Below are 27,235 nucleotides of genomic sequence, written 5' to 3'. Positions count from 1 at the left end.
ATGGTTCAGGGAGCAGGAGCCCAGATGGAACCTGGCAGGACTCATGGTGTAAAAAAAATATGTTTACGTCTAAGGCAGTAAAATTCTTGAAGGCCAGAGTAGAAATCAAGTTTAAAAAGGCAAACTGCTTCAGCGCAGTCACTATAGTGGAGAACGATTTCTTTTGCTTAATGATGCCACCCTTCTACAAAGAAGGATTCATTCTGAGCTGTGAATTTTGGGAAACTTCCCTGACACAGGTGGAGTTTGCCAACATATAAACCATGTAAAGAACAGAGGTTTCAGACTGGTATTCCTGTATTTGAATTTACTGTATACAGCTAAAGCTATTAAATTTCACAGTGCTCTTCCATAAAGGTTAGTGCTAAACAGAAAGGAAATGCACCATTTGCAGGAGCTACAGTGAGTATCTCAGTTTGTCCTCTTAGTTTCCTATTGGTCTAGCTCGTCTAAATTTTCTTTTCAGCATTAGTGGATATAATTACATCAGGCTTCTGTTATAGAGAGTAAAGATGAAATCACCATATTCTTAATGTTTTTCAGTGGGCGCGTGAAAAAAATTCTTGTAACTTACTCTAGAAAAGTGCCAGTTTGTCACTTATATGGTCAATCAGCCTGCAACTGTTTCAGTTCTGCTTTTTAATTTGTTAAATGCAAAGAAAGGTATTTTCTTTGATTACATCTGCAAATAAGATATTAATGTCAATTCAGTGATATGAAAATTACTCCCTCGCTATGTAATTTGCACCTTAGTTATTATGGGTTTCATGAACAAGAATATTATAGCTGCTCAGTGCTGTGGATTTCTAATTTTGTTTTTTAATTAACCAAACTAAAAAAACCCAAAACCCCACCAACATGAGAAAATACCTCATTATCTGTGCCCAGCTTTTATTTACCTTGGCATACATATTAATTCTGGACCAAAGATAAAAATGCTGCTGCTGGCCCAGCACTCTTCTGCAATGACATTTCACCAGAGAGAAGTTGTAAGTGGCTGGGATGAAAAGGAAAGAGTTTTAAAAAAAAAAAGCTTACTTTTTGGAATGGCATAGAGAAGGGTTTAATGCCTTCTTTAGCTTTCTTAAGATAAAAACTGAACAACAGCTGTATTTATGAGGATCCTTTTTGCTGTTGTTGAAAGAAATTCCTCCTTTTTTTTTTTTTTTAAATGAGAACTCCAGATCATGAGTGTTACCATCAAAGAAATGTATATCCCAAGGCCTAATTCAGTCCCTGTTACAGTTGAAGGAAAATCCTCCCATTGCAATAAACAGGAGATGGAACAAGACTCTATTGCTTAAACGTCTACCCAGAAACCAACACTGCCAGCGGTCCCACTAGAATGGGGTGTGTGAGAGAGTGGCATAAGATTTGTTTGAGCATTAGTTTACACTGCAGTTCTATGTACTGGCTTGTTTGTTTTTTTTTTCTTTTTAACCACTGGGATTTTAAAAACGTGTTTCCAGCCTCACATCTGTGAAAGACCTTCTTAATGGACATGATTGGCTTATACCTCTGGTGAACCAAAAGCACATTCTGTGTGTGTGTAGTGTGTGTGTGTAGTGTATAGTGTGTGCAAGCTCACACCTTTCTGTGATTGCTCATACACTGTGAATTGGAAGCATCGCTACTGAATAAATTTATGCAATAGCAAAATATAATTTCATAAGAGAAAGAAAAAACCCTACTGAACTGGAAGGGAATGGAGACAAGTAAGGGCCTAAGAAAAAAGATGTAGATAACAAATCTGTGTCCCAAGGATACAAGGTCACACCTACGCTCTTAGGTGCAGTACAGTTGAAGTTGCACTGTTTGTGTTGTGATGAGAAGAGTGCTGAGTCTGCTCTCACACCTTCTAGGGCAGTGGAGCTAATTCTGCTGGTCATCCAGAAGCTATTAAAGCCAAAGGGAAGCTCCCCATGACTTCAATGAGAGCTAGTCAGGTTCTCAAAATAACTTGGGAGAAAGAACTAGCTCAGCCATTTTTCACTTTCTATCTTCATGTACTTCTTGAGAGACAGGAATCAAATACAGAAATTTTGTTAGGACCACATTTTGTTAGGACCACATTCAGACCTCCTTGTACAGGCAGATAACTTAGGTGCTGTGACCACTTATCTCCATCAGCTGCAGAGACAGCAGATGCTCTGACCCACTCACTGTCCTCTGGAAAATTAGGTGCCTGTCATGGGCAGTCTGAATGTGGCCTTTTGAACTGCCCTCTTGTTCCAAGGCCTTCCAGTTTTACTTTTTTTTTTTTTTTTTTTAAACAAAACAAAACACAACAGAGATTCAGACCCTAGGCTGGAAAGAAATCATGCAAAGCTTGTGCAATATCCCCCAACGGACATCCTGGGGAGGGTCACAGTTGATACTCAGAGATCAGTGCTGGCCTTGGCAGTCAGAGCTTGGATCCGAGCAGAGTTGCAGGTCTTGCAAAGGATGTGCCCATCCAGAGGGTAACAGCCCTGATTGTCCCCTTCAGACAGGAGGCCACCACAGTCCTAGGAAATAAGCAAACAGAAAAAGCAAAGTAAAGAAAAAAGAAGATTAAGTGAAGAATCTATTAGTCAAAGAAACTCTCCTCACTCTCCACCTTGTAACAGGATCCAGCCTGACTAAGCGTAAAGCGTGAAGCTGAGGTACGTGATGTCTTTCACGATTAAGCCATTTCCTGATAAGAGACAATGCTGCAGAGAAGATGGGTTCCCAAGCTCTCTGCTGAATTTAATCCAATTGAAAATAAAAGGAGATTATTCCCTTCACATTTCTGAGGAAGGAAAGGTCTTTAGCATTGGAGAAAACATCAAACTTGAGCACATATTTCTTAATGCAAAAAAGGATAGAAAAGCCTCACTGGAAAGGAAGTTTGGTACCAACATCTGACTACAGGTAATCTCCTTTGGAAGAGTTAAGGCTACAAAGCTGTAGCATCCATTCCAGGGGCAGCAGCTAAGCAAACTCCCTGTCTGTCTCCCCTTACCAGAATTGTCACCTGTGTTTGTACTACAATTGGCCCAAAAGATTGTGGCTGAAAGGAGGATGTCACTGAGACAGGCACATGGAAACCCCACTTCTGCTCGAGACACCTAGAATAGCTGCTGGGAAAGCTGGGAAATATCCCTCACTACGTGATCAGGCAATCATTTGGCCCAGGACTGCTGATGGAGCTGTGGTGACGGGATTACGGCTTACTTAGAGGCCACGCCTCTTCATGATAAATTTGTGTTTGTAAATAGACCTGGCAAGTAAGTGGTGGAAAGAGGAATCACTGTTGTTCCTTTTGAGATAGCTGAGGCACATGGAGATCAAGCCAAGTGAGTGTCTGTGTCCTCTGCTTTCCACTGCGTCTACTTACGACATCCATGTGTGCGCAGCCTAGGTATCTCAGCAGCCAGCATGGGGACATGCTATGTGATGAATTAGGCTCTAAAAAATCTAGTGTAGGAATGCCCCGGTGTCTCTAAAAAACCGGGCCGAAGTAATAGGCTGGTATATACCCCAAAAGCCAAGGTCAGGTTGAGAAGTGAACCAGATGCCTCAAGTTTCAGCCTAGACAAAGTAAGCCTTAGTCCATCCTTCTTTCCAGTTAAAGTTATTAAAACCTGCAGCCACAGTAAGAAATACATTTGGTCTCCTTTTCTTACCCTGCCATCTGGTTGATGTATTATCCAACAAGTAACACTTGCATTGAAGAATTCTTGAAGGTTCCCTAACACAGCTGTTCCCACATGTTAATTGCTTTAAGGTGATTTTTATTCTCTGTCTTCAGATTCTTACCATCAAAATTATATGAAGTGCATAATGAAACTGAACAGGAAAGCAGCGCAAAAAGCATTGCACAAAACAAGAATGATCATGTTTATGTGTCCATTAAAATTCTTCAACCCAGAGCCATATGTTGAGTTTCCTGTACAATCTTGCTCAAATTCTAACATGCGTTAGCTTTCAGTTTAAGAACATAAACATGAACAATGTTTGTGCCCAAGCTATAATTCATGAAGTTCTCAAATATTAAGTCCTAATTACCTGAGTCACATTCTCTTGCTCTCCTAATGAACCTGTTACAAACAAAGGACCTGATTTTCTTCTCATTTGCGCTGATACAAATGAGGAAAGATTCCTTTCATGCTGAAGTCAATGAAGTAATTTGATTGTAGAGACAGTGTTACGATGGCTACAAACAGTGTATAACATGAGGTGGTGATAAAATTAAGCCAACCTTTGCTTTCTGTCCTTCTGATTAGAATACCAACCTCACACCGGTAGCACTGGACATGGAAGTCACGGTCCAAGGCAACAATGCGTACAGTCTCCTCTTGTCCTGGGGCTGGCATGATGGGCTCCTTACACACTGAACATCTTGGTGCAAATTTCCTGAAGAAAGAGGAGACAGTCCCAATCATCATAACTCAGAGTGAGTTTTTGATAACTGCAGCAGCAAGCCAGAAATATGCATTTGTACAAACACACACACACACGCGCGTACGTGCATGTCACAGTTAGTAGCATTGCACAGCTGCCTCCTTGCAAAGATGAGAGAAAGGAGCACTTTAGTCTTACAATGCAATTTCAGGTTTGCAAGATATTAAAGAACACTTTGCAGACTATCAGGAGAGGACTTCAAGAATATCTGACAGGCAGCACAGATATTCTGCTTGCCCTAATTAACAACTGAAGTGCCCGCTGAATGACCCATGATCATGACACCTATGCACCACTGCAACCCTCAGGCTCAACCCCCAGCCTAACTCTAAGCAAGTCCATGTAAATCCTAAGGTTAGAAAGATGACCAGGTTCTGCCTCAAGATAGTTTCTTGGAAAAAAAATAAAATCAAAATATTAGAATTTGGAGATTGGAACAAATAGGTAAAAAGTCTTAACAGAGACGGTATAAAAAGATTTTCCTTACACTACACTAATTTGTTGATGTTTATCCCATCCATTTTAAACTTCTGAGCTGTCTTACCCACTTATGCACACAGGAACACACTCCTGGCTGTGTTTACTCTCAAACAAGAAGCATCAGGGCAATTCTGTCTAGCTGTGTTTTCTAGCTAAAACCATCTCTCAGTTATGCATTAGTGGGTTGCCCAGGCTTAAAAAGGAACATGTCTGGGTGCAGAGAAACCAGCACTCTCTCTTCCACAGTCTGCCTGAGTCAGAGTTGTATAGTGACACTCACTCACTGTGTGAAGGGACTGGTTTGAATCAGGCTCAGCTCAGGGATTAAGAGGAGCACAGACCTTTATTTTTCCCCTTACATTGCTCACCGTATGCCCTTCTGGCTGATTCACACATTCTGTATTAGCTCTGTTTTTGCTCTCCCGCAATTGCCCATGAAAAGTGGCCATCTCTGCTTGTAGGGAGGTGGGGATGCTTAAGAACATTTAGCCTGTGGTGAATCATTATTTGTTCTTTTGGTTCAAAACCTATGGATACCACTTCCCTGGCTGCAAATTCTGCTCACCCAAACAAAAGACACTTACACCTACAGAATCTGCCATGTAATGAGGGCTGGGGTCACAGGCTGTGGAGCAACAAAGGGCAATGCTTATGGCAAACATCAGAACATGAGGAGATCAAAGGCCCTTCTCTTCTGAAATACCTAGGAAAGACTAACTTTGCCACCCAGCCTGTCACATGAACACCTCAGAATTAACTAGCTTAGAAAAGAAAAAAAAAATCTATCTGTGCTTGGAATAAAGAAAATATTAATTTCACTGGCAGCAGATGAAAGATGTCTGTGTAGCTGCGATCTAACGAAAAAATGAATTAAACAGTGGCTATAGAGAGCGCTCTGAAAAATAACTTAAATGGATCATGATATGACCGGAGCTGTAATCGCAGTTAATTATATGCTGCTTCATGCAGGCACTTCTTGTGCCATTTAGCTCAAATGTGGTGCTTAAAAATACTTTAACATTTCTTTATCCAGGCCACTGTGGGTAATTCGTTATGAGCCAAATGTTAATTCACAGGACCCAGAGATGACTCTTGCAGATTTCAGGGGATGTGGACGTGCTACTGTGGGTTCTAAGTGCAGGGGGTAGCTAAGTGACAGTGCGAGCATCAGCTACAGTTTTGTTATCAAGAGGGTGTACACAATGTAGAGCACAACCTCCAGAGCAGGAGGACATGTCATCCCTAATCAATTAAAACTGGGCTGGCCAAAGTGCTGCTAAATGTGTGGTTGGCCAAAGACATTTGAGTGTCACATTAGGTCTTGCACTATTCCCATCATCTTCCCCTCGACCTTTCACCCAATGATTTTGCATCCTTTCCTTGGATTGACAGCCTCCCACTTCCCCGAGGTTCACATACAGTCACTGCCAAGAGACTTCAATGCGGGGCATCAGCTCTTGCTCCCAACCTTTCTCTTGAAGGCATGTGAGCCCTTGACCTGTGGGGCTTGGGGAAAGAGCAATCTCCAAAATGTTAAGTGGGTGTGAGAGAAAGCCTTCAGAAGCCTGCGTGGTGTGTAACCCTTCTGCTGGGCCAGTGCTCAGAACCACATTTTACCTTACACACAACTGCTGGCACAGAAAAGCAAGGCAACACAGCAGTTGCCAATTAACCCAGCCTATGTGAGCTACAGGGAACATCCTCGTGTCGGATTTTAACACGCCAGTTGATTGTGGCTGCTTCCCTTTCTGTCAAGTCAGCCTGCTTCTTTGAGCTTTCAGGCCCACACACTGATGTCATAAGGCTCTAATTAAGTCTACCCCCTTAGAAATTAAGAGATAAATGGTTGAGATGTAAACTCACATTTGTCAGTATTGATTTCCTCTTTTAATTGAGGGGTGTAATGTGTCTGTCTTTTCCATACCGGGGAAACATTTGTGCTCTGATTATATCTACCTGTCTTCCCTAGATTAGTTGTGATGATGGGGGTGGTAGCGCAGCAGTGACAGAAACTACTGGCAACTATACCTTTTGACTTACTTTAAATAGCAATTTCATTATAAATTATTACCAGGGCTTTATTTTCAGCAGTTTAAAAAGCTAATTAGCAACTAGAAACAAAAGGAGCTGTGAGCAACCTGTGGCCACCTAGATCCTTCTAGCCGGTAAGCAGACACCTGCAGAGTGCAGCAGTACAGGACCTCTCCTAATTGCTTGGTGGAAGAAGCAAGGAGACGCTGACGTGGAAGTGCAGGTACAGGCAGCAAGAAGAAACGTGCACATGCTGAGTGCAAGGGAAGGCTGGGGGAATGCAGAGCATTTAAAACAGAGAAACACAGAAGTTATCCATAAAGTCAGATCTAAGCAAAACAGAGATCAAGCAGCACTGGCCCCTAACCAATTAATCTTTTATGCCACAGTGTGCCTGCTTGGAGCAAAGCTCTGCCTACTATTTACGAGCCTTGGGAGGAAGTGGCAGAGGGCTCAGATCTTTTTGGACACAGTCTAAAAAAGGAGGAATTTTAGGGACAAAAGAGAAAGACAATAAGCAAAGCCACTGACAGCAGCTTAGGCCATACTTATGGAAATCCTCGATGCAGTGGATGTTCCCACCAGCATCCACAGTGAAGGGGATCCCGTCCAGGCTGCGATGGCACATCACGCAGGTGAAGCAGTGGGGATGGTAGGCCTTCCCAGTGGCTCGGAGGATCCTTTCCATGATGGGCTTTGCACAGACGCTGCACTGCTCCAGTGTGTTCTGCAAACAAAACATACGCAACAGGTGTGAGCACTGTCTCAGCAGGACATTTGCAAAGGTCACTTAGGATGGTGGCTGCTGCTGGTCTATTTGGAAGGTTTAGGTACTTTCTTTTCATTTCTTCTACGTAAGTGCAGTACAGTCAACAAAGAGTATGATAACAACACAGGGCCTGGGTCAAGCCTTTAGTATAGTGTGAGAACACAAACCAGAGCCTTCTCTCAGAAGCTCTGATAAATGATCAGAGATTGTTCATCAGGTGGGTTTATCTGAGACATTACAGCTTCTGTAGCCAGGAGTTACGCAGCCTGCACTCCTGAGTTTTTGCCTCTGGACCACCCAGTCTGAATGACCTTTTGCAGCTGAGTTGATCAGAGACAGCCTCCACAGCACGCAGTGCAAAGCTGAAGCACAAACTCATGGGGCTACAGAAAGACCCCCTAACTGCTCTGCCAGTACAGCTCCCATAAAGGAACGTTATCTGCCTTGTAAGAAAATCTTGATCTTCCTCTCACACCACGGAGACTACTGTTGAGCCTGGGGAGAGCACAAAGCTGTGCCTGCAATGAAAGCTTGGAGATTTCTCAAGGACTCGAGTTCAGGATGACTTTAACTGTTCATTTATCTCTGGCCCACAGCGTTGCAGGTAATGACTGTGAAAGCTCTGACTTTGTGAAAGAAATGACAGCTCTAAGGCCGTGATCCTTGCTGCACACATTTTACATGCTGGCTTGCTCCTGAAGCACCGGAGCCTAGAAAACCCCCACCCTTCAAGTGGGGTCCATTGGATGATTCATCTCATTTCACCCCTCACTCACCCTTGCAGTTAATTATAGAAACACCAAGATAATTTTGCTTCAGATGGTTGTCTCTGAGACACACCAACAGTTCTGGCACCAGCTGTGCAACTTAGCCTTTTAAATAAAGCACCTTAAAGATATATGCCATGAATGGAAGGTGTAACCCATGTAGGTGCAAACAACAACTTTGTGACAATGATTTGGGTTATTTCATCGGACTTTAGGAAAACAAACCTCACCCACTACTCTTGCTTGGGGAAAAAATGCTTGATGCATCTGGAGTTACCAAATAACATTATCAAACAGTGTTTAAATCTTGGATGAGGTAGAAAGTCTATGATTACAATATTGATTATGATTAAGGTAGAAATAAGGAGCGGGGGGGAAAGAAAAGGGAAAAATCTAATGGACATAAATATAAAAAGCTGCTGGAAGGCAGATCATGTTGACAAACACAGGAAGGCCAAAGTTCTTCTCTTCTTCATGCAACAAAATTCCCAGGGAAAGCAGTGCTTTGACTGACCGCATTGTTATTGCTTCTTTGAGCCAATATTCTCAGGGGCAAGATCCAGCCCTTACATGTGCAGCCAAAATGTATTGTCAGGAGATGAATCACCCAGGAGCTCAGAGAGGTTACTTCTACACTGACATATTTGCTATTGGACATCATCTCTGGGCTGCACATCACTGGTAAGATACAAACATAGAAATACACAGGCTTATATCAAAAGATCAAAAGGATTGTTTTTGGAAAGGTCAGTATGAAAAGTCCTGAATTTTAACCCATATGAGAACTGCCTCACACATTTGTAAAGAGAGCACAGCCAGACTAGCATTGGCTTCAGACTGGGTTTAGCTTTATGCCTTGTAATAATGGGCAGGAAAGAATTATTGCTGGCCTTTCTGTCTGGTTGCTGTCACCATCATCATCATTATAACAGTAGCTGGTATGCCAGAAAAAGCAAGGTCAATAATTTTCTCCTTGGAGAAACAGCCTGGCAAATTTACCATTTTGCTTTGCATAAGCAGACCCATCATCTCAGTTCGTATCCATGCTGTTCTCTATATTGCCAAGGAAGGAATCCAGCATACCGACGGAAGGTTGTGCCACTCATAAGGCATTTGCTATGACTCCATCTGAATATGTGCAGGTATGGAGTGTTTGCCTCACCAAGTCACCGCTTGCTTCCTTTCCAACAGTTGCCAACAACAGAGGCCAAAGTATGAGAACAGAGCAAGCAAAACCCAGCAATTCCTTAGGATGTGCTTCCAGCCTCCCGTGATTTCTGGCTTAGGGACTTCCTGAGCCACAGCTTGGCTTCTCTGTACTTCGCCTCAAGTGGACCTTTCTCCCATGAACGTTGCTAATCACCTTTTGAACTCTGACAAACACTGAGCACCCACGGCACAGCTGGGAGTTTCGTGATTTACCTACACACCGGGGACTGATCTGCTAAGCAGTTCCCCTGCTCTGCCACCGCCGCCAACGTGACGCTGCTCCAGGCAGCAACGGCGAGCACAGCCCACCTGGTACTGCGAACAGAGCAGAAACCCGCAGCCACAACGCACCCTGCAAAGGGCTCCAACACCACACAGCACGGCCTGGAAACGCTCTCGCTGCAGATCTGATACAACTCCTACTCGCACGTTTCAGACACACAGAGCTGAAGACCACAAGGCATTATTACAGTCATCTTGTCGGACACCTTGCGGTAACGCTGGCTTTGGTGGGAGTTTTGCGGTGACCAGGACAGCACGTAATCTGCTTCTGGCTTATGCCTTCAGAACACACACTTCTGCTCCCAAATCTCAGCTCAGTCACACTGTTTGACAGTCCGGCAGCTAAGTATGAAAAGCATTTTAAATTAACCAACTCCTGATTAAGCCTTCTACACAACTTGAAAATCAGACCTGAGAAATTTATTCTTTTCATCCGTCCAAGTCTGTAAGAGCGAGGAAAAACAAAGTCATTAGTTTCAGACTCCAGCTCACTCCCTGTCTGGGAGTGTATTTGCTTAAGCCTCTTTCCTTGCTAGAACCCTGGCTCAGACCCTTCTCTTCAAGGTGTTACCAGAAGATGCCAAAGGGAAAGCTTCCTTGATTCACACCCATTTGACATCAGGTTGCTGTAAGGCAGGATTTGGCCTGTGGAGCTAACAGGGTTTTCTTTGATTCTCTAATCAGGTTATCCCACATGCCTAAGTGCTGCCCCAGCAGCTAACAACCTGCATAAAGGTATTTCTGCACATTATGGGAATAGCATCCTTGTAGGATTGTAAGTTTGGCTTCTAGATTTTGCTCTCTTTCACTGTTTAGCTAACTCTCCTAGAACCTCCTGGAGTTTTCAGACCTTCAGAAAGCCAAACAAGATAAAGACAAAAAAACTAGCAGGCCTATTTTTCTTCTTTTCTCTCAAGCTGCCACTGCCAGTTCTCTCTGTAATCAACAGGTAGAGCTGAGCACATCTGATGAGCTACACAGAGGGTGAAAGGAAAGCACAGAGAAGAACTAACCAGCTAAGAAACATCAGAGCGAGGGGCTGGGGTCAAATTTACATCACAAGAATATGGAACACAAATCCAGCATGGGCTGTGGGAAAAGTTTACCATCCTTTTCCCATATTTTTGGCTAAGAGGTTGGGAATGCCCTTCTTTTTTAGAGACATTTGTGTCTCAAATTCCAACTAATTTTTTGCATTTAAAAAGGGCGGGGAAGGACCCATCAATTTCTAAATGGAAGGCTGGCCCAGTGTTAAAGGCTGAGTCTGGGCCCATGTCTCTTAAGGACAGAACTGCTTAACCGTGGCACAGTAAAAATAATCTCACCTGGGGAGAAAAATGTACCCTAATATACCAGTAAGAAAAAACACCTCAAGAAAAGACACACTAAAACACGAGCAAAGAACTGAAAATGACCAGGATATCAAGCATCAGCTTACAAGTGAAGACTTGAAGGTGTACAGCACGATGAGCAGGAAAGTGGGAAGAAGCTGCTTAGGAACAAGTATCTAAGGATGGGGGCTAGTTCTTTGAGGGCCTCCCTACAGCAATACTTGGCCCTTCAGAAAGCCAAAGGGAGTTGCTCTGCAGATGTTAGGTCTAAACGCGGGACACAAAGTGAAAATCCAGACTGCTGGGAAAGACTTCTGGGGTGCAAGAGCCATTGAAGACTAGAAGTGGGAAGTGTTTGAATCCCCTCCTGAAGACTTCACGTCCCAGATGGAAAGCTGGCAAACTGCTTGAGGGAGCAGAGCTGCAGTGACAGCCTGTGGGCTGCAGCTCATCCAGCTTCCCTAATGCTGTAGATTATAACCCCTCACAACCAAATTTTGGGTGACAGCAGTAACTCACAATATAGCTTAGCACAAGGACCCTCCCACAATGACCTAGCAATGAATGCAGAAGAAAAGCCACATAGAGATTAGTCATTGCTTCTTCTGTATTGGCAAATCATCTGGAGCTCTAATGAACATAAATAATCTCTCCTGCACTCTGGACCGCAGACCAAGGAGAGCTCACACACAGGGACATGAGCATGGTATTGCTTATTTTGCTGGGAGAGGGGAGGGAAGCTGCTGGAGTAAATTACATTGGCAACTGATGCACAGGGACATGAACCCACTTTTTGCGAGCACTGCAGAAGAAATACATTTTTTGGAGTGACTGCACGGCAGAGATGGTATTAGCTGCGGGAATCAAAAGTAACTGTTGTGCTAAAAACAGGCACATGGTCAACTACTGTAGTTCAACTGTAACTTAGTAAAGTGCGGTAAGTGAATTGCTTTCAATCTTGTGACTCCGTCCTTCATTTCCTCAGACTGTGAGGAGAGCAGAGCAGCAGACATTTTCCCCATTGTGGGATAATTTTTGAGGCTTGAAAATGTTTCCATACTTAAGTGAAGACAGAACACTTTAATCTCAAGAAGTCTGGTAAGTTTATAAACCCCAAATTAGATCAGGTCAATTGAAACGCTGCACTTCAAATAATTTCACAATGGTTTCATTTAGGTTTTGGGTCTGCAAATATATTTAATTTATAATCCAACTATGTAACACAGACATTCATGGAGGGGTTACGTGTCAAGATGTAATTTCAACACTTTCAAAACCTTACACACACACACCCCTCCCGGTCTTTTGCATTATTTTTAGAAAAGGAGAATCCAAGACCCTATTTAACCCCCCACCAAAGTCCCCAGCCATCCCCAATTGCTACCTCCACAGATGGATAGATCTTGGCAAACGCAACATTTAATTTGCTACTGGCCAGCATGAAATTACTTCCTCCATATTTGAGGAGAGAATTTGGGCATGTGTGTGTTAATCTTTCTCACTTAGCTTGACCAGCTGGACACATTTTATCAGTGGGTGACACTCTCCTTCCCTTACTGCTGCTCTCAGAGGGGTAGGTCCAGCAAGGGAGAGCCCAGCAGAAGCATCTTGGCCAATTCTCTGATGCTCAGGCCACATTGCCATAGTTGCATCAGTGTGTTGGGGCAAGAGATGTGACCCCTGATAGCCCAATACATCCTGCCAAAATCCCCTAATTCAGACACAGTGGTAAGCAGTGAGGGTGCTCTTTAGCTGGTACAGCTTGTTTTGCTGGGAGAGGGGAGGAATAAATACTGGAATAAATTACATTGGCAACCCTACAACATTACCAGCATGGTGTGGGTCTGAGCTGCGCATACAGCTACCAGCTGCACAACACAGGCTCAGGCCCTGGAGGTTACTGTATTCAGTGGCTTTCAAATAGTTCTTCCATTCGGCTCAGTTTTTAGTGGCTTTCCCAGCACAGTAGCAATACCACGGCTGGCATGCTTCCCCTCTGCTGGAATTTGCTTTTCTTGTCAGGAAAAACGAATTCAGCTTTGTATTTTTGGACTCGGAGCAGCTGGAGGTGAATCTGGCAGAAAGTCCTCTCAGCATACAGGATGAAACAAGTCCCTTCCCCTTGCCCTGCAACTATAAGAGAAAGACTAGATATGTTTTATGGCTTATGTTAGTAGCAAAGATGACAATGACATGCAATTGAGTCCATAAATGTGCAATAACATAAAGGCCATGATGAAAATGGAACAGGGCTTGAGAAATGCTTCACAAATGACACGCAGATGTCAAAATATGCTCTACAGTGAGAAGGAAGAGGCTCCATTTGCCCCTTCTTAAAATAGCTGTCTTACCAAGCGAAGGCTAAGGGATGGCTTTGCCATTGCCTGAGCGTACCAAAGGCTGGGGGGAAACGGAGAAGGCTGCTGGATCCAGCAGGCCAAAAGTTGGCCATACTACCTGGAAAAAGGTATATATTTTTAATGATGAACATAATTAATGTTTAGAACAGCACAGGAAGGGTCAGGGTGACTTCTATGCTGCTCAGTGCTGCTTTAGACAAGACCCATGTCTGCCTCTAGTACCACCAAGTCAACAGTGATGAAGGAACATCAGGGTTAAACGATCTGCTCTGCATTAGGCTCAGTGTCCAACCACAATCACTCTGACTCCTTCCAGCTAAAAATCCACAAGAAGCTTGATGTTGGAAATTACTTAACTACTTTCTGGCACTCAAAGCTACTCATCTTCTGTAAATCCCTTGCTCTGACAACACAGAGATCTTTGTCACTTCAAAACAGCGGTGCTTACAAATGTAACAAACGTGGGAATCGTTCTCTAAACTGGTGGGCTAAAAGATAAAATGCCAGATTTTCCTTCTGGCTTTTCAGCCAAGTAACTGTCAGAGGCAAAGCACTATCATGCTCTGTGCCTCAGTTGGCCTGTAAATAGAATGTCTGTAGAAGCTGCATATTCCAGTGAGAAACTGGATGCTGGTAGGTTTGATAAATACTTGTGAAGTAGTTTGTGTGCCCAAATGGTTACTTGATGGAAACAAGCTATTCTTAATAGTAAAAAAATATTTTTTTTAAAAAAATCTGTAGTGATTGCACATACCTCAAAAGTCAACCAGGTCTGACTTTGAGAGGTGCTGTACTGGGGAACAGCATCTGAGCTGTTACTCAGAATACTCCAGTACGGCTACAGGAATTTGCAAGAGTGAAGCATTTCAATACTGGGGAAATACTTCTAACTTACAGTTGACTTTACAAAAGCATAGAGAATAAAAGTCTATGCTTATGAAATTTTTTCAACAACTATTACAGTCACATGCAATACTACAGTAAGCCAAGCAATTGAAAGCATCCTCAGCGACTAAATGTGTAAAAGGACATTGTTCTATATCTTGGTAATCAGCTTCTGTTCCTTCAGAAATTTTTCATCCTAGTGAAGCTGCATTTCCAAAGCTTATCACATTTTGTCTACTGCCACCAGGAAAGAGGAGGTGTACATTCCCCACAAAACTGAAACAGTGCATCGTGCCTGTTGGTGAGCACAGCTCAGCTTGGTTTTATCACTGCCGACCACACCACACACCATGTATGAACCCCAGTACAACCATACAAAGTCAGTCACACTACACCAGGACTGCATCTGGTCCAGAAAACATTCAACGACTAAGCTGGGGCAGGCTTTTGGAGTGCTGGGGATACGAGCATCTGTAAAGCGCAGAGCAGGAGACAAGCCTGCCTTGGCAGGGAGGGATGATCTGATAAGACAGTTTCCATCTGTGATTTCTTCAATCCAAGGAGATCCCCAGCTCACGACCAGACCTTTGGCCCTCGTTCCAAACCATTGCATAATACAACGCCTGGCGCAAGATGCTGATTTTCAAAGATTTCTAATTTGAAGGAAATCCCTCAAAATCCCTCCCAGAATGCCAGAGGTAAACAGTTTGTTCAAGGCTTCTGCAGCTCAGGCGAACTGGCACAGAGCTACAGCTGAAATCCCTGGACCCCATCGCACAACAGCCGCCGTGCCTCAGAAGATTAGCATTGCTTCATAACACTGGGGTCGCTACCTAAAGAAAAGTCATCCGCTGGCTTTGCCGACTGCAGAAAGATGGGTTCAAGGATTTGTTAGAACTCTTTTTTTCCACTGGAGCGAACCTTGACAGCTTTAAAAACTATGATCTTCTATTAGCTTTGCTCCTGAGGGACGGGGGGAATACATCGCAGGTGTCAATAGCTTGCGCTTTCACGTATTGTTAACACCCACACATCAGGTGAGGGCACCTACAAACCATAATCGTAACTCAGGGCTCTGCAGTACAAAGCTGTCTGGGGGATAAAGCAAAGCTATTCCCTATGCCCAAGTGCCTCCAGGCTTTGCACTATAGATGTAGCGCTGTTTGCCTTACGTGTTCTCACCACCAAATTCACCTCTTCCCTCAAAACATGATGTGTCTGACCTTGTGTGCCACCCTGGGAGTTTTGCCTAAATAAAGATCTGTCCTGTTGCAATTACTTTCTGCCCAGGCAGCAGAGTTACATGCAGCTGGGAGATGTGGCAAACAATGAACAGATACACTCTGCTCCTTGTTTAGATACAATTGTGGACAACGCAGAGATTTCAAGCTTAATTAGCAATGCCAAGGAAGCTGTTAGAGAGGCATTCAAACTGCTTGCAGTTTAAACTGATTAGAACTTCGTGAAAACAAAACAAAATTGTGTAGCAAATTGTTAGGCTAAAATTCAAGTCCAACCTAACCGCATCAAAGGAAATACAAAGTCACTATCGGCAAAAAGTGGGCTGTTTTTCTTTTCTTTTGGTAAAGAATTTAATTTCATAGCCTTTAATAAACCTGATGCTCCAATCCAAGCTTGCCACTCTGGCAAAGAGCTTAACCAAAATAACACTGGAACTCATAGCTGGCAGGCCAAAGAGACTACAAATTGGTCAAATCTGGGCACAATACACGAAAAAAAAATCCAAAATTCCATTCAATCTTCCCGTTTTAGAATTTTGATGTAACTGACCATTGACATGGAAATGTTATCTTGACCTTAACTGCTAACGCTGACTTGTGGAGGAAAAAATGACTGACTCTGTGACATCTCAGTGGTTATTTATAGTTTCCCTCACCCTCCTCTTAGTATTTTTACATTAGAAATGAATTCTCGCCTGCCATGCTTTTCCTGAAGGACTGTCTGAAGAGTGCAAGAACGTGACATAAAAACCGTCAAGAAAATGGAATCTTGTTTAACATGGAAAGAAAATTTTAGTTGGAAACTCTATCAGTAAACCAGCATGAAGCAAAGCTGAGCTTGTTTTGGTTACAGCCTTTGAACTACAACCTGTTTTAAGCTGGCATTTTATGCTTCCTCTGTTCTCTAAGAGAGATTTCCTGGAGAAACCAAGGGAAAAGACAGGACTACTTGAGAGTCTGGGTACTTCTAAAGTTTGTACAAAAAAAAAAAAAAAAAAAAAAAAAAAGTGGCAGAATCCTTCCCTTTCACTCCTTGAGAATAAAACCTCCTCACCTCTATGCCACAAGGCACACAACCCATTTTCCCCTGGTTATTTCAAGTCACAGGTAAGGGCTTCTAATAGCTACCAAAGGTTAAATATTTCAGCTGAACAGCAGTTTACCAGCTCCCCCTTCCACCTAAATTGCTCAAGCAAAGAGAATGCAAAGCTTCTCCCGAATCTCTCATACCATTCACAAGAGAAAGTCATGTTTTCCAGTGGCAGGGGCAGAGCACTGGAAACTAAGAGGGCTCAGGTTTTGTCTCTCGGTTCACCAGTGACTCCGAGAGGTTTATTTCATGGTTTTCCACCTCTGTGCATCATGTTATCTGTGGAGTGGGTTTAGTAAACTATTGGGAGGCCTGTGATGCTCTGACAGAAGTCACATCTCTATTACAAACACCAAAGCTGGCACCTAGCACTACCAAGAAATAAACAATTCCCCAAACTGAACAAACCCCCCCTCCAAAAAAAAAAAAAAAAAAGAGAAGGTAATGAGATTTTGCACAGAATTTCATGGAGCTTTCACTGAAACACCTTTTGAGTGCAAGATAATAATTTTTCAGTGTATACGTGCAAGTATGAAATACAGGTCATGGCAACAGTTCAGCATAAAAATAGCTGCTTTTAATAGATAACGTAATCCAGTATAAAGCTTGGAAAAAAAAACCCCAAACTCTCACAGCATTTGGATGCTGCTGCTACCAAACTGACAGTAAGAATATGATTCTCCCAAATCCCTGGTGTGTTTCTTAAAAAGTTGCCAAATGCATTTAAGTCCCTGATGTGAGGAGAATGTATTGGAGCCTTTAGGGCAACGGGAGACTTATCTGTGTCTGGAATATGAGGGCTGAAAACTTTGTGGGTGCTCTGAGATCCTTCCAAAGGGAGGGGAAAAGGTGGTTTCTTATTTCCTCCTGAGTGAAATGCGTATTTTAAAGACTTTGGAAGAACATCGGGCAGGGACCACAAGCAACCAGCACTGGCCACTCTGAGTAACAGAGAGCATAATTTAGTGAGTCAACATAAAGCAAGAACTGTGCTCCTGTACTCTTTCCCCTCTACAGAAAAAACAGGAATTTTGTTTTTTTTGGGGGGCAGGATTTCTTCGGAGGCTTGAAATGAGTTATCCCCTGGAGCGATACCCATTCTTCTACCTAAAGTCAGATCCTAATTGGAAATAAATACAGGCTGCTGAGTAAGTCCAGGGCCAAATATATCACCTAGCAGGTACTGGGATTATTTTTAGATGCAATGACATCCCTGTTCTTTTCATTCAGATAACCTGGATGTTTGCTTCTGTTCCTGGTCTGAGGAAGTAAGTTTGAGCCACCTGCTGAGACAAAAGTGACAGAGAAGGAAGGGATACAAAAAGGGAAAATGGAAACAGCTATGTAAGAGGAATCCGGACAAGGCATAGCACAGATAAAAGAACTTCCCAAAGAAGTCAAGTGAGATGTGAGAAAAGTGAAAATCCATATGCTTTTAGCTGGAGACTGATGTTCCACCCTGAGAACCCACCCATTGCCTGCCTTCCTGCACTATAAGATGATCTCATCCGCAGGAAGATAGCAAGAGAGAAAATGGTTTACATCAGCCCGTCTGCACCATCAGCACACCTCCAAGGACGCTTCTGCTACAACTCACCTCAAGGTACAGTTGGGAGAAAAGGGATGATACATTACTCCTTCTAACCTCACAAACTGATACCCGCACTATAGGTCAGATCCTTCCTGGAATGATGTGTGAAAAGTAAACCAGACGCTTTGGGAAATTCTTCTGTTCAAGACACTGTGATGGGACTGTTAGGCAGAAGATTCCCTGCAACACAACTGCTTACCTAATCGATCTAATCTCTTGGCACTGTTCTTTTGCTCTCAAACTAGAAAAAAAAATAAGGCTTCCTGCGGAAAAAAAAGAACTTTTCTTATTTTGGACAGACAACATGGAGACTTGGATACAGAGATCTTGGATAGCAAAACCATTGGAATGCAAATAAAAATGTCTTGGGCTCAGACTTGCCATCGAGAGCAGATGGGTGTGTCTGAGTAGGTGGTAATTCTCTGGTGTCAGCAGGGTTAGGCAAGGATGTTCAGAGCAGGAAACCTGCACTCTAAAGTCATTTCTTTGCCTTTCATCACCACAAGAAATTTTGGATTAATTTGGAATATGAAGGACACTGGTCTGAGCTGTTGGGAAGGTTTATGTCAGAGCAAAGCAGACCAAAAAATCAAGCTGACAGTTGGCATTTCTTTCCCAGGTCTTTTACATCACTTGAGGAAGCTGCCCTGGATGTTATTTAAAGTTGAAAAGCACAGCCACTGAACACTGGGCTAGTCAACTGTCAGTTCATAATATATACTAACCAGATTACTCCTAAGTTTGTGAAAGCAACACCAAAGGCTTTCAGCCAAATGTTACACTTGGAAAAAAAAAAAAAAAAAAAAAAAAGAAGAGCTGAGAAAAACCAGCAAAACCCAAATGTGAATGGAGCTTTTGAAAAGGAGAGGAGATTCACTTGGGCACACACAGCAGTGACACACACTCCAGAGTCTTGTGACAGCACTTGAGAATCAACAAGCAAAATGGAGCAGCAAGAGGAGGAGAAACCAACTTGTCCAACCTCACTGTTTTCCTAGTGACATGGTTACATAAGAAACGTGCATTTATATAAACACACTGAATATATAATAGATATTATATAACACACCCATTCTCCAGTCACTAGTGTCCTCTTGGTGTATGGACTCTCAGGCTGAAATCACAGTGGTTATGGAATACAGAGGAAAAAATAACATTATTCCAGGATCATTCTGTTCTCTAACTGTTCCATTCAGTTATGGGGATTTTCTTTCCATAACAGTGGAAGAGACTGTACTTGGGTGCTTCACACAGTATTTTAAAAGGTCTGAGATCACCTGCACCAATGGTTGTTTCTCATTAATATAACTGCTGCATTGCTCATCTCCATCCTAAGACAAGTTACTTCCAACTTTCCTTTCTGAAGACCAGAAATTGCCATTTCCCCAGAAAGAACATCTGAACACCCAAAGTAATCTGACCCCTGCCTTTTGCCAAGCAGCTCACGCAAAGTAAAACTGGTATGGCCCACATCTTTCCATAGCTGCTGATTTAACGGACCTACTAGGAGCAACAGAAGGGGAAGGGCCATTCTTCACCAGGTTCTGACTATGGACCAGATCCAGGGGCAAAGGGACAAGACAATCTGGTGACAACACATGGCTCTTGTACCTGATTGATCCAGCTAATGCAGGCAATATGGACAAAGAGTGGTGGTCTCCTAATGAAAGGAACACGTTCTTCGTTGCTGGCACCATCCCACGCCACTGTGCAAAGCGTCCCCTCCCCACACGCGCTGCCATGCCAGCTCCCAAAGACATGAAGGAGAAGGACAGAGGGACAGGGGGTGGCAGTGAAGAGCAGGGAGCAAGGAAGCGATCTAGGACTTGGAGCCATCCTCTTTCTCCGGGTTTGCTGTTGGGGCGGCATAGCCCAGCTCTACCCTACCTGTAAGTTTTCCTATGGAAAAGTTAATGTTGGCTCCTTCACATGCAGTGCAAGTCCAGCAAGCATCTTCCTGCCAGTTCTGCAAGGGCAGCTAAGGAGTCTTGCTGGAAATCTGGCCCCAGAGAGAAACAGCAGTGGAAAGCAGCCATTTCAGAAGCACATTATTAAGCCATCAGACCAGTAGCTACAGGATCCCCATGGAAAAGTTGATCCAGGCACTTTGTATAATTACTTGACCCCTCCCAGAGTCATTTATTCCCCTTTGTGGTTGGCAGGGAAAGTCAATATCCTTTGGAGCTGCAAAGTCACAGGGCTTTTAAAGAAGCCAGGTTTATAGGTGAAGACATTTCTCTTTGCAAAATCTTCACTTGAGTACACTGTTCCGCAGCAATCCAGGCTTTTTGGAGAGCTAATGCAGCAAGCTCAAATGAGCATGGCACAGAGGCAAGTTTAAGCTTTCCATTTGCTTTACCTACATATGTTTTAACACTCACATTTTTAGATGAAGAGGCATAAAAATAGCTTAATTGTACATATTGCCTACAGTACTGCTGGACTCCACCTGTGGGAAGGAACTAGAGTTTAAATTTTATTAAAGTTGCACGTTTCCAGGAGGTTGCTAATTATCCTGCGTGTGTTATACAGTATTTCTGGCTCCAGGGTCTTTCTGTACTTTTCTGAAAGAAACCCAATGCAAAAGTATTTGAGCTGAGATCTGGAATGCGTGACTGAAAACCAGGCACTCACTCCAGGGTTCATCTGACCCCACATATCCTTGTTCTTACCAGGCTTTGGAAAGCACTTTAAGATCTGCTGGTGAGAAAATACTGCCTGGATACCAAAGACCTGTCTTTCCAATTTAATTCTCCTGCTTCCATGCACTTTGAACTCCAGTTTGCCTGCCATTCCTAGGACTACAGCTGGGTGTAGAGCCTGATGTGTAAATTAATTCACTTTGGGTACAATCCTCCTTTTAACTACGGATCACTTACAGTCACACACTGCAAAACGTCCTCAGGGATGGGGTGTTCTGTATTTTAGGGTGGTTAATTCAAACCACCTTTTTTTAAAGACACTCCATGCCTGCAGCTTGAGTTGGGGTATGTTCAGCATCTTGGAAAAACAAAACCAAACAAAGCAGCCCATAGTCTCTCACGAAGAAAACAAGCTACAAGCTGGCTAGAAAGGAGGCCAGCTTTTGAAAACACCAGCTTTTGCCTTTTCTGACCTAGATGGCTGACCACCCCCGAGCACCACTTGAGTGCTTTTCTTGTGCTCCTTGAACAAAGGCAGCCAAATGTCCAGTGGCCATAAATCATCATTCTTCAAGTGGTATCAGATGGAGTTACTGACATCTGGACCTGCCATGGCAGTGGTTTAACAGGATGAACATGTTAGCTAGTGCCAAGGTAAGGGACACAGGGATCTTGTCAGCACATGATATGCATGCTTCCCATCTTCCCACCATGCCTGGACTCTCTGCTTTCTTTTGGGAATGTCACAAAAAGAAAACAAAACAAGGCACCACTCCTCCTACCCGAAATTCACAGTTTATGAGATACTTGGTGCTACCACAGCATTGCTTCTGTGAAAAATCCTTGGCAACTGATCCACTTGCAATTTTTAGTGTCTTACAGGTTTGACTAAATCAAGACTCCCATGATAATGTTTTCCATGATAATGTTCAGACCTAGTCTGAAGACATCAAGAGATGCAGACTTATCACTTACTAGTCTTTTGTTCCAGTAGTAACCAGTCATAGTGTTAAACTGTTTGTTTTATTTCTACTGAGAGTGTTTGGCTACTGCTTCCACCATCATTCTGCCTTTCACTGCTATAGAAGTTTATTAGCCAGTACATCACCTTACACGTTGCATCACACTGCCTCTGAGAAGTTAAACTGTCTGAATTCACTTGAAAATATTTTTCTCCCACCTTTGGCTCTTTTCTCCAACTTCTTCAGTCTTTCAGTGTCCTTCTAAGAAATGGACAGTAGACTAGATAGGAGATTCCACTCTCTTACCAACACTGGACTTGATACAAAACCACTCTTCAACTTAGTCTTCCTGAGACTTCACAAGCAGGTCTTTTACAAGGGCTGCTATCAGTCAGCCCTTTTTGTCACAACACTGGAAGGCTTCCTTAGCTGACTGTCCAGAAATCTCTGCTCCTTCCTAAGGAAGGCACTTTGCAGGATAAGCTTCCAGCTGTAGACAGAGCTCGTGTGCCAGAAGATGATGGCTTTGTTCCCGAACAGATAGATGGCCTCACAGTTAGGTGCATTAAACCAGTTTTGCTCAAAGTACTCCAGAATGCTCATCAGTCCATGCCCCTCCATTCCACTGCTCTGACAGTGGATCCACTGATCTTACAAATCTACTAATTTTATCAGCAGTTATTTTTTCTTTTTTTTGCTAATAACAGATTACAGATAAGCATCAAGTACTATCAGACATAACAGCTCTACAGTACCACACTTGAAATCGATTTAAGCCGTGCTCTTTCACATGGTTTCTCTTGTAGGGACAGTTGCACTGGTCCCAAAAATATGGTTGGGGGACAGATGTTTTATCCCATGCTGCTTTGTTACTGTCACAGGGAGTCTTAAGCAGAAGCCATTAACAAGCTATGTGATTTAATGGCATTTCAGGGTGGTAGTTATTCCACATGTTTATATGAAATAAAAACTTAGGTGTATAAAAGCTTTTCCAGAAAGATTTAAGAATTACTTCAACAGGAGGAACAACTACTTTACTTGTTACTGGCAAAAGAAAAAAAACAAACCGAAACAAAACCCTAATCACTCTGACAAGCCCCTAGAAATGAACAAGCTGACTCTAGTTTTTATTGTGTAGGTGGTAGTTGCATTTAGGCACCTCTGAGCGACAACATTTTCAAAGCTACTGGTCAAGCCTACTTCTGCAACAAGGAAAGCTCTCAAAATCACCAGGCAGAGATGTTCCTAGGGCTGGAAGCATGGAGAAAGCTTGAAGACTGACTATTCCCCAAAAGACAAACCTGCAGTATAAAAGAAAGTGCATTCCCAATGCCAGACTTTCCACAAACAGAACCAGGCAAAAGAGATGTGAAAGATCCCTGGGAACGAAACTAGGAAGTGTCTGCAACAGCTGGTACACAGCGAAGGGAACCTCTGAAACTAAACTAAGTATAAGGCAATTTTATGCATGTTACTCCATTTCTATAAGCTGCAACTTTATAAACCTTTTCAATTATTCAGTGTCTTTTGGATGTTACACTTATTTGCTGTAACCTTAACTTGGTTTGAATTAATGGTGATGATATTACACTAAGACACTTGGAGTACCACGAGCCTCTAGCAATGCCCTCTGTCAACAATACGGTGCCGCAGAGAAGAGAATGTGTTTTCCCCGAGCTGCTCTGGCTAGCCTAGGAGATGGAAAGGCACAGAAGAGAAATCCAGCTAGAGGAAGCTCCAAGCACCTCAGGACTGTAGCCATCCAGTCAGTTAAGCTCTCCAAAGTCACTCCATGCAAGTTTCAATGAACAAAGCATTAGCATCAACCCATTTCTCAGAAAGGTAAAAGCAAGGCACAGTGAAGCAACTGAAGCTGAGCAAAAATTATACATAAGGCAGGAGAAGAATTCAAAATAGGAGCAATGGCTGTGAGATATGGACACATGACTGTGTTCTAATAGTTTAGCTATTAAATTAACTACTTTAAATTCACTAGACTTCTCATTTTCTTCCTCCTGCTTTAGGGCACTCTCAGCAGCTTTCGCACACTTGAGGCCAGCACATGGACCTGCTGGATTTTGGATCTAGGAGCTAAAGGAAGCACTGAGGGGAAGGACTGGCAGGCACCTGGACATAACGATGCTCTGGACAGGAGGAAAAAAACATTTCCCAGGTGGCTTCCGGAGCCCAGAAATTACAGACTACAGGAGGTAACTCAATCACCAGGAAAAGATCTTAGGGGAATGTGGAGAGAAAACCGCAGGGCTGAAAGCAACTCTAGTTGGCCTGGCCAGGTCACCTCAAATAGATAGTGTCACAGAGAGGCACAGGATAGCTCACTTGCCCATACATACCCTATATGGGGTAAATGCAGCACCACAGGGCCACTTTCCCGTGCTGGGACCTCCTCTCCACGAAGCACACCAAGATTTCCTTCTTTTGGCAGACTTGTGAAGGCCTGGTTACATTTTCCTCTCCCCTTCTTACAGGTGCTACCATTTGGCACATACAGCTGACATATCAACTACATGTGCGTCTGAGCTTTGCAAATCCCATGTAGGAAAATGCTAGCTCAGACATGCAAGATTGAATCAATGTATAATGTAAGAAGAGTGACATAAGTGGACCCCCATTTTTCAAATCTCCAGCAAAGATTTCAGAGGGCAGGGTAGTCCCTACCCTGTTTTCACATGCCAGGATGTTTTCCAAAATGGCTTGTGCTTTAGATCCCATTCACTTTTTAAAATAGATATTTTTCACCAAAACTGCTGGAAAAGAAATCTACCAACGGAAAGGGGCAGCTGCACCTTGCAGACACGCACAGCTGAAGCTCTTTTATGTAAGATTCCCCCTGACCGTGTGGAGAGCTGTTAAGATGTCAGATCATGGTTTGCTGCTCTCAGGGAAGCTGCTGCAGCACTCAGTCAGAACAAGTTTACGTCTTGGAGGAATTAATTTGTCTGAATAATGTCATCCTGGTTAAACAAAATGTTAGGGAAAATATTGCAGTGTGCCGGTGCACCTCCCTGAACTGCTGCCTATATATGGAGATTAGCCAGCGTGAAAGGGATCCTGCTGAGTCAAACCGGATTATAGCAGTATTATTTTATAGAGGCAGAAGAAAAGAGGAGGGAAGGAGGAGCTAGGGAAACCTTGCAAAATAACAGCTGTTTGACATGTTAAAGCAAACAGCATGGATGTGAAAATGCTGCCCGCTTACACAAGCGCATCAGAACCAGGTCAGCTGACAACAGCAACCAAAAATAAGTTTTTACCCCTTTTAGCCCTGCAGGCAACCCAGCTCCCAGAAAGCAAGGTGGACTCCAACCCTTTCCCACGCATCAGGAGATGTGTTGGCTGTGTTCCCACCAGGCACCAGCCCTGTGGCAGCAGCCTGGTGGTGGAGATGTTCCTCACATGGGAAGGATGTCCTGGAGAGCCTCACTTGGCCTGCTCAGTTGCCTAAACAGCACGTAAGGGAGCAAAGAAGCTTGCAGACTCAGCTCTCGGAGCCCTTGGGGAGCTGGTGCAGATGGCAGGAAGGCCTTCAGTAAAGTCCCCGAGGTGCCTCCATTTTTCATCATCAGGCATTCAAACAACCGTTTATGCGCTGGTTGTTCAGTGCTGGCTGGAGACTCAGGGCTGGTGGGAAGTCACAAATGGGACGTGCCCTTGTACATCTTGTTTGCAGAGCTGGATCTGCCGCGTGTTCTTAGAGCACGCCTGGAGGGCTGGTGTCCTCTCTCTCCAACAAACAGCTTGACCTTACAGCGATAGCATAGATTCCTTTGCCTGTCTCTCTCTGGCCCAGCAAATATACCTGTGCAAAGAAGACATGCTTGCCCAGGAGAAAGCAAGACGTGCCTACGCCAACCATCTGCACCCTGCAGTGCAGGGGGGGGGGAAGACTGGCAGCTGCCTTGCAACTCTCACTTCAAAATCAGCCCTAAATATGCTGCATCTCAGGCCAGGGCTCTGAACAGTGGCACTGTGTGAAGGGGCTGAGGGTGGGTGAAGATGACCCCCTGACACCCTGATGTCATTAAAGAACAGACTCTGCTTAAGCACAGAAGAGCAGCAGAACTCAGGCAGGGGAGGAGGTGGTACTTTTCAGGCCAGAAAGAGACACCATGGTAAGAGGCAAGGCTTGTGCATCTCTTTGTAGTGCTTCTATTCAGCAGTGCTGGCCTTGGTGGATCAAAATCCCCTGCTCCTCCTGGGAAGTGTCAGAGCCTGAGTGTGGTGGATTGTGCTAAAAGTTGTGCTTTGCAACACTGAGCTGAAGACTGCTGTGGTAGCAGTGGAAAAACACTCCTCCATCCTCCACTGCCCAGTGCCAGAATATCAAATCCAACGCTATGCTAGCCAGAGCTTAGAAACACATGGTTCAAAAGGAAAAATTCAAAGGGATTTGAGTCATGGGAATATGAAAAAAAAAGATTATCAAAAAACAAATAGAACATATCAGTCATGTTGTAACTTCGAAAGCCAAAATTTCCTCCCAAAGCCAGCAGTGAAACAGTTTCCAAGATTCCAGGGTGCATCTCTGTCTGGAGCTAATATAGACATTTTTTTAATCCAAGTTTCAAGCCCAGTAAAATCCATTTCTGGAACCCTCCTGGCCAGACAGCCAAAGAAAAGAAATCACGCCACACTTCCTCAGCCCACCTTTTCCCCACAGGTAGCATTTTAGCCCACACAGCTGCACCCCTCCAGCGTCACCGTGCCCATCACAGTGCCCACTGCCCACCTCCCACAGAGCAACACCCTTTGCCACCCCCTTTTTGCAGGCAGGAATATTAGCCCTGTGCTCTTCCAAGTGGGGAGCTGGAGCAGGGTGGGAGCCCGTGGTGGGAGGACAGGCACAGTCCCGACCCACATCTTCCCAATGAGCGCCTCCATCCCTTCCCTGTCCCTCTGCACATCCCAGGGTATTTTCTGCTGGCCTCAGGTGGAGCTGCAACAAGACCTCTCCCCAAGCAGGCTTCTGCTCACGTCTCCCGTACATCTCAAAGAAAGGGCAGTTTTGGGGGTGGTTTTGCCTTCCAGTTGAGGAGGTTTTAGACCCCAGGTCACTCATCTCCAGGGCCTGTTTCCAAACCACATACATTTCATAAAACAGTCTGGGCGTACTGCACCTCCACTTTGTTTTCCTGGCTGTGTCAAA

General features: G+C 43.9%; 1 protein-coding gene across 17 annotated transcripts in view; it reads right to left on the bottom strand.

The window, feature by feature from the left end:
• Positions 1–1,024: 1,024 nt before the first annotated feature.
• Positions 1,025–27,235, bottom strand: part of LPP (LIM domain containing preferred translocation partner in lipoma) — a 371,893-nt gene continuing 345,682 nt past the window's right edge. For all 17 annotated transcript variants that reach the window (XM_080409296.1, XM_080409294.1, XM_080409284.1 and 14 more), the window contains 3 exons: positions 7,488–7,666; positions 4,260–4,380; positions 1,025–2,507 (listed from right to left, as the gene is read on the bottom strand). In XM_080409296.1, the coding sequence (XP_080265422.1) occupies positions 2,379–2,507; positions 4,260–4,380; positions 7,488–7,666 (429 nt within the window). In that variant the 3' untranslated portion in view covers positions 1,025–2,378. The remainder of the gene's footprint in view (positions 2,508–4,259; positions 4,381–7,487; positions 7,667–27,235) is intronic.

Source organism: Falco punctatus (assembly GCF_963210335.1).
Source record: "Falco punctatus genome assembly, chromosome: 13".
Taxonomy (NCBI): domain Eukaryota; kingdom Metazoa; phylum Chordata; class Aves; order Falconiformes; family Falconidae; genus Falco; species Falco punctatus.
This window is presented reverse-complemented; position numbering and strand designations above follow the sequence as displayed.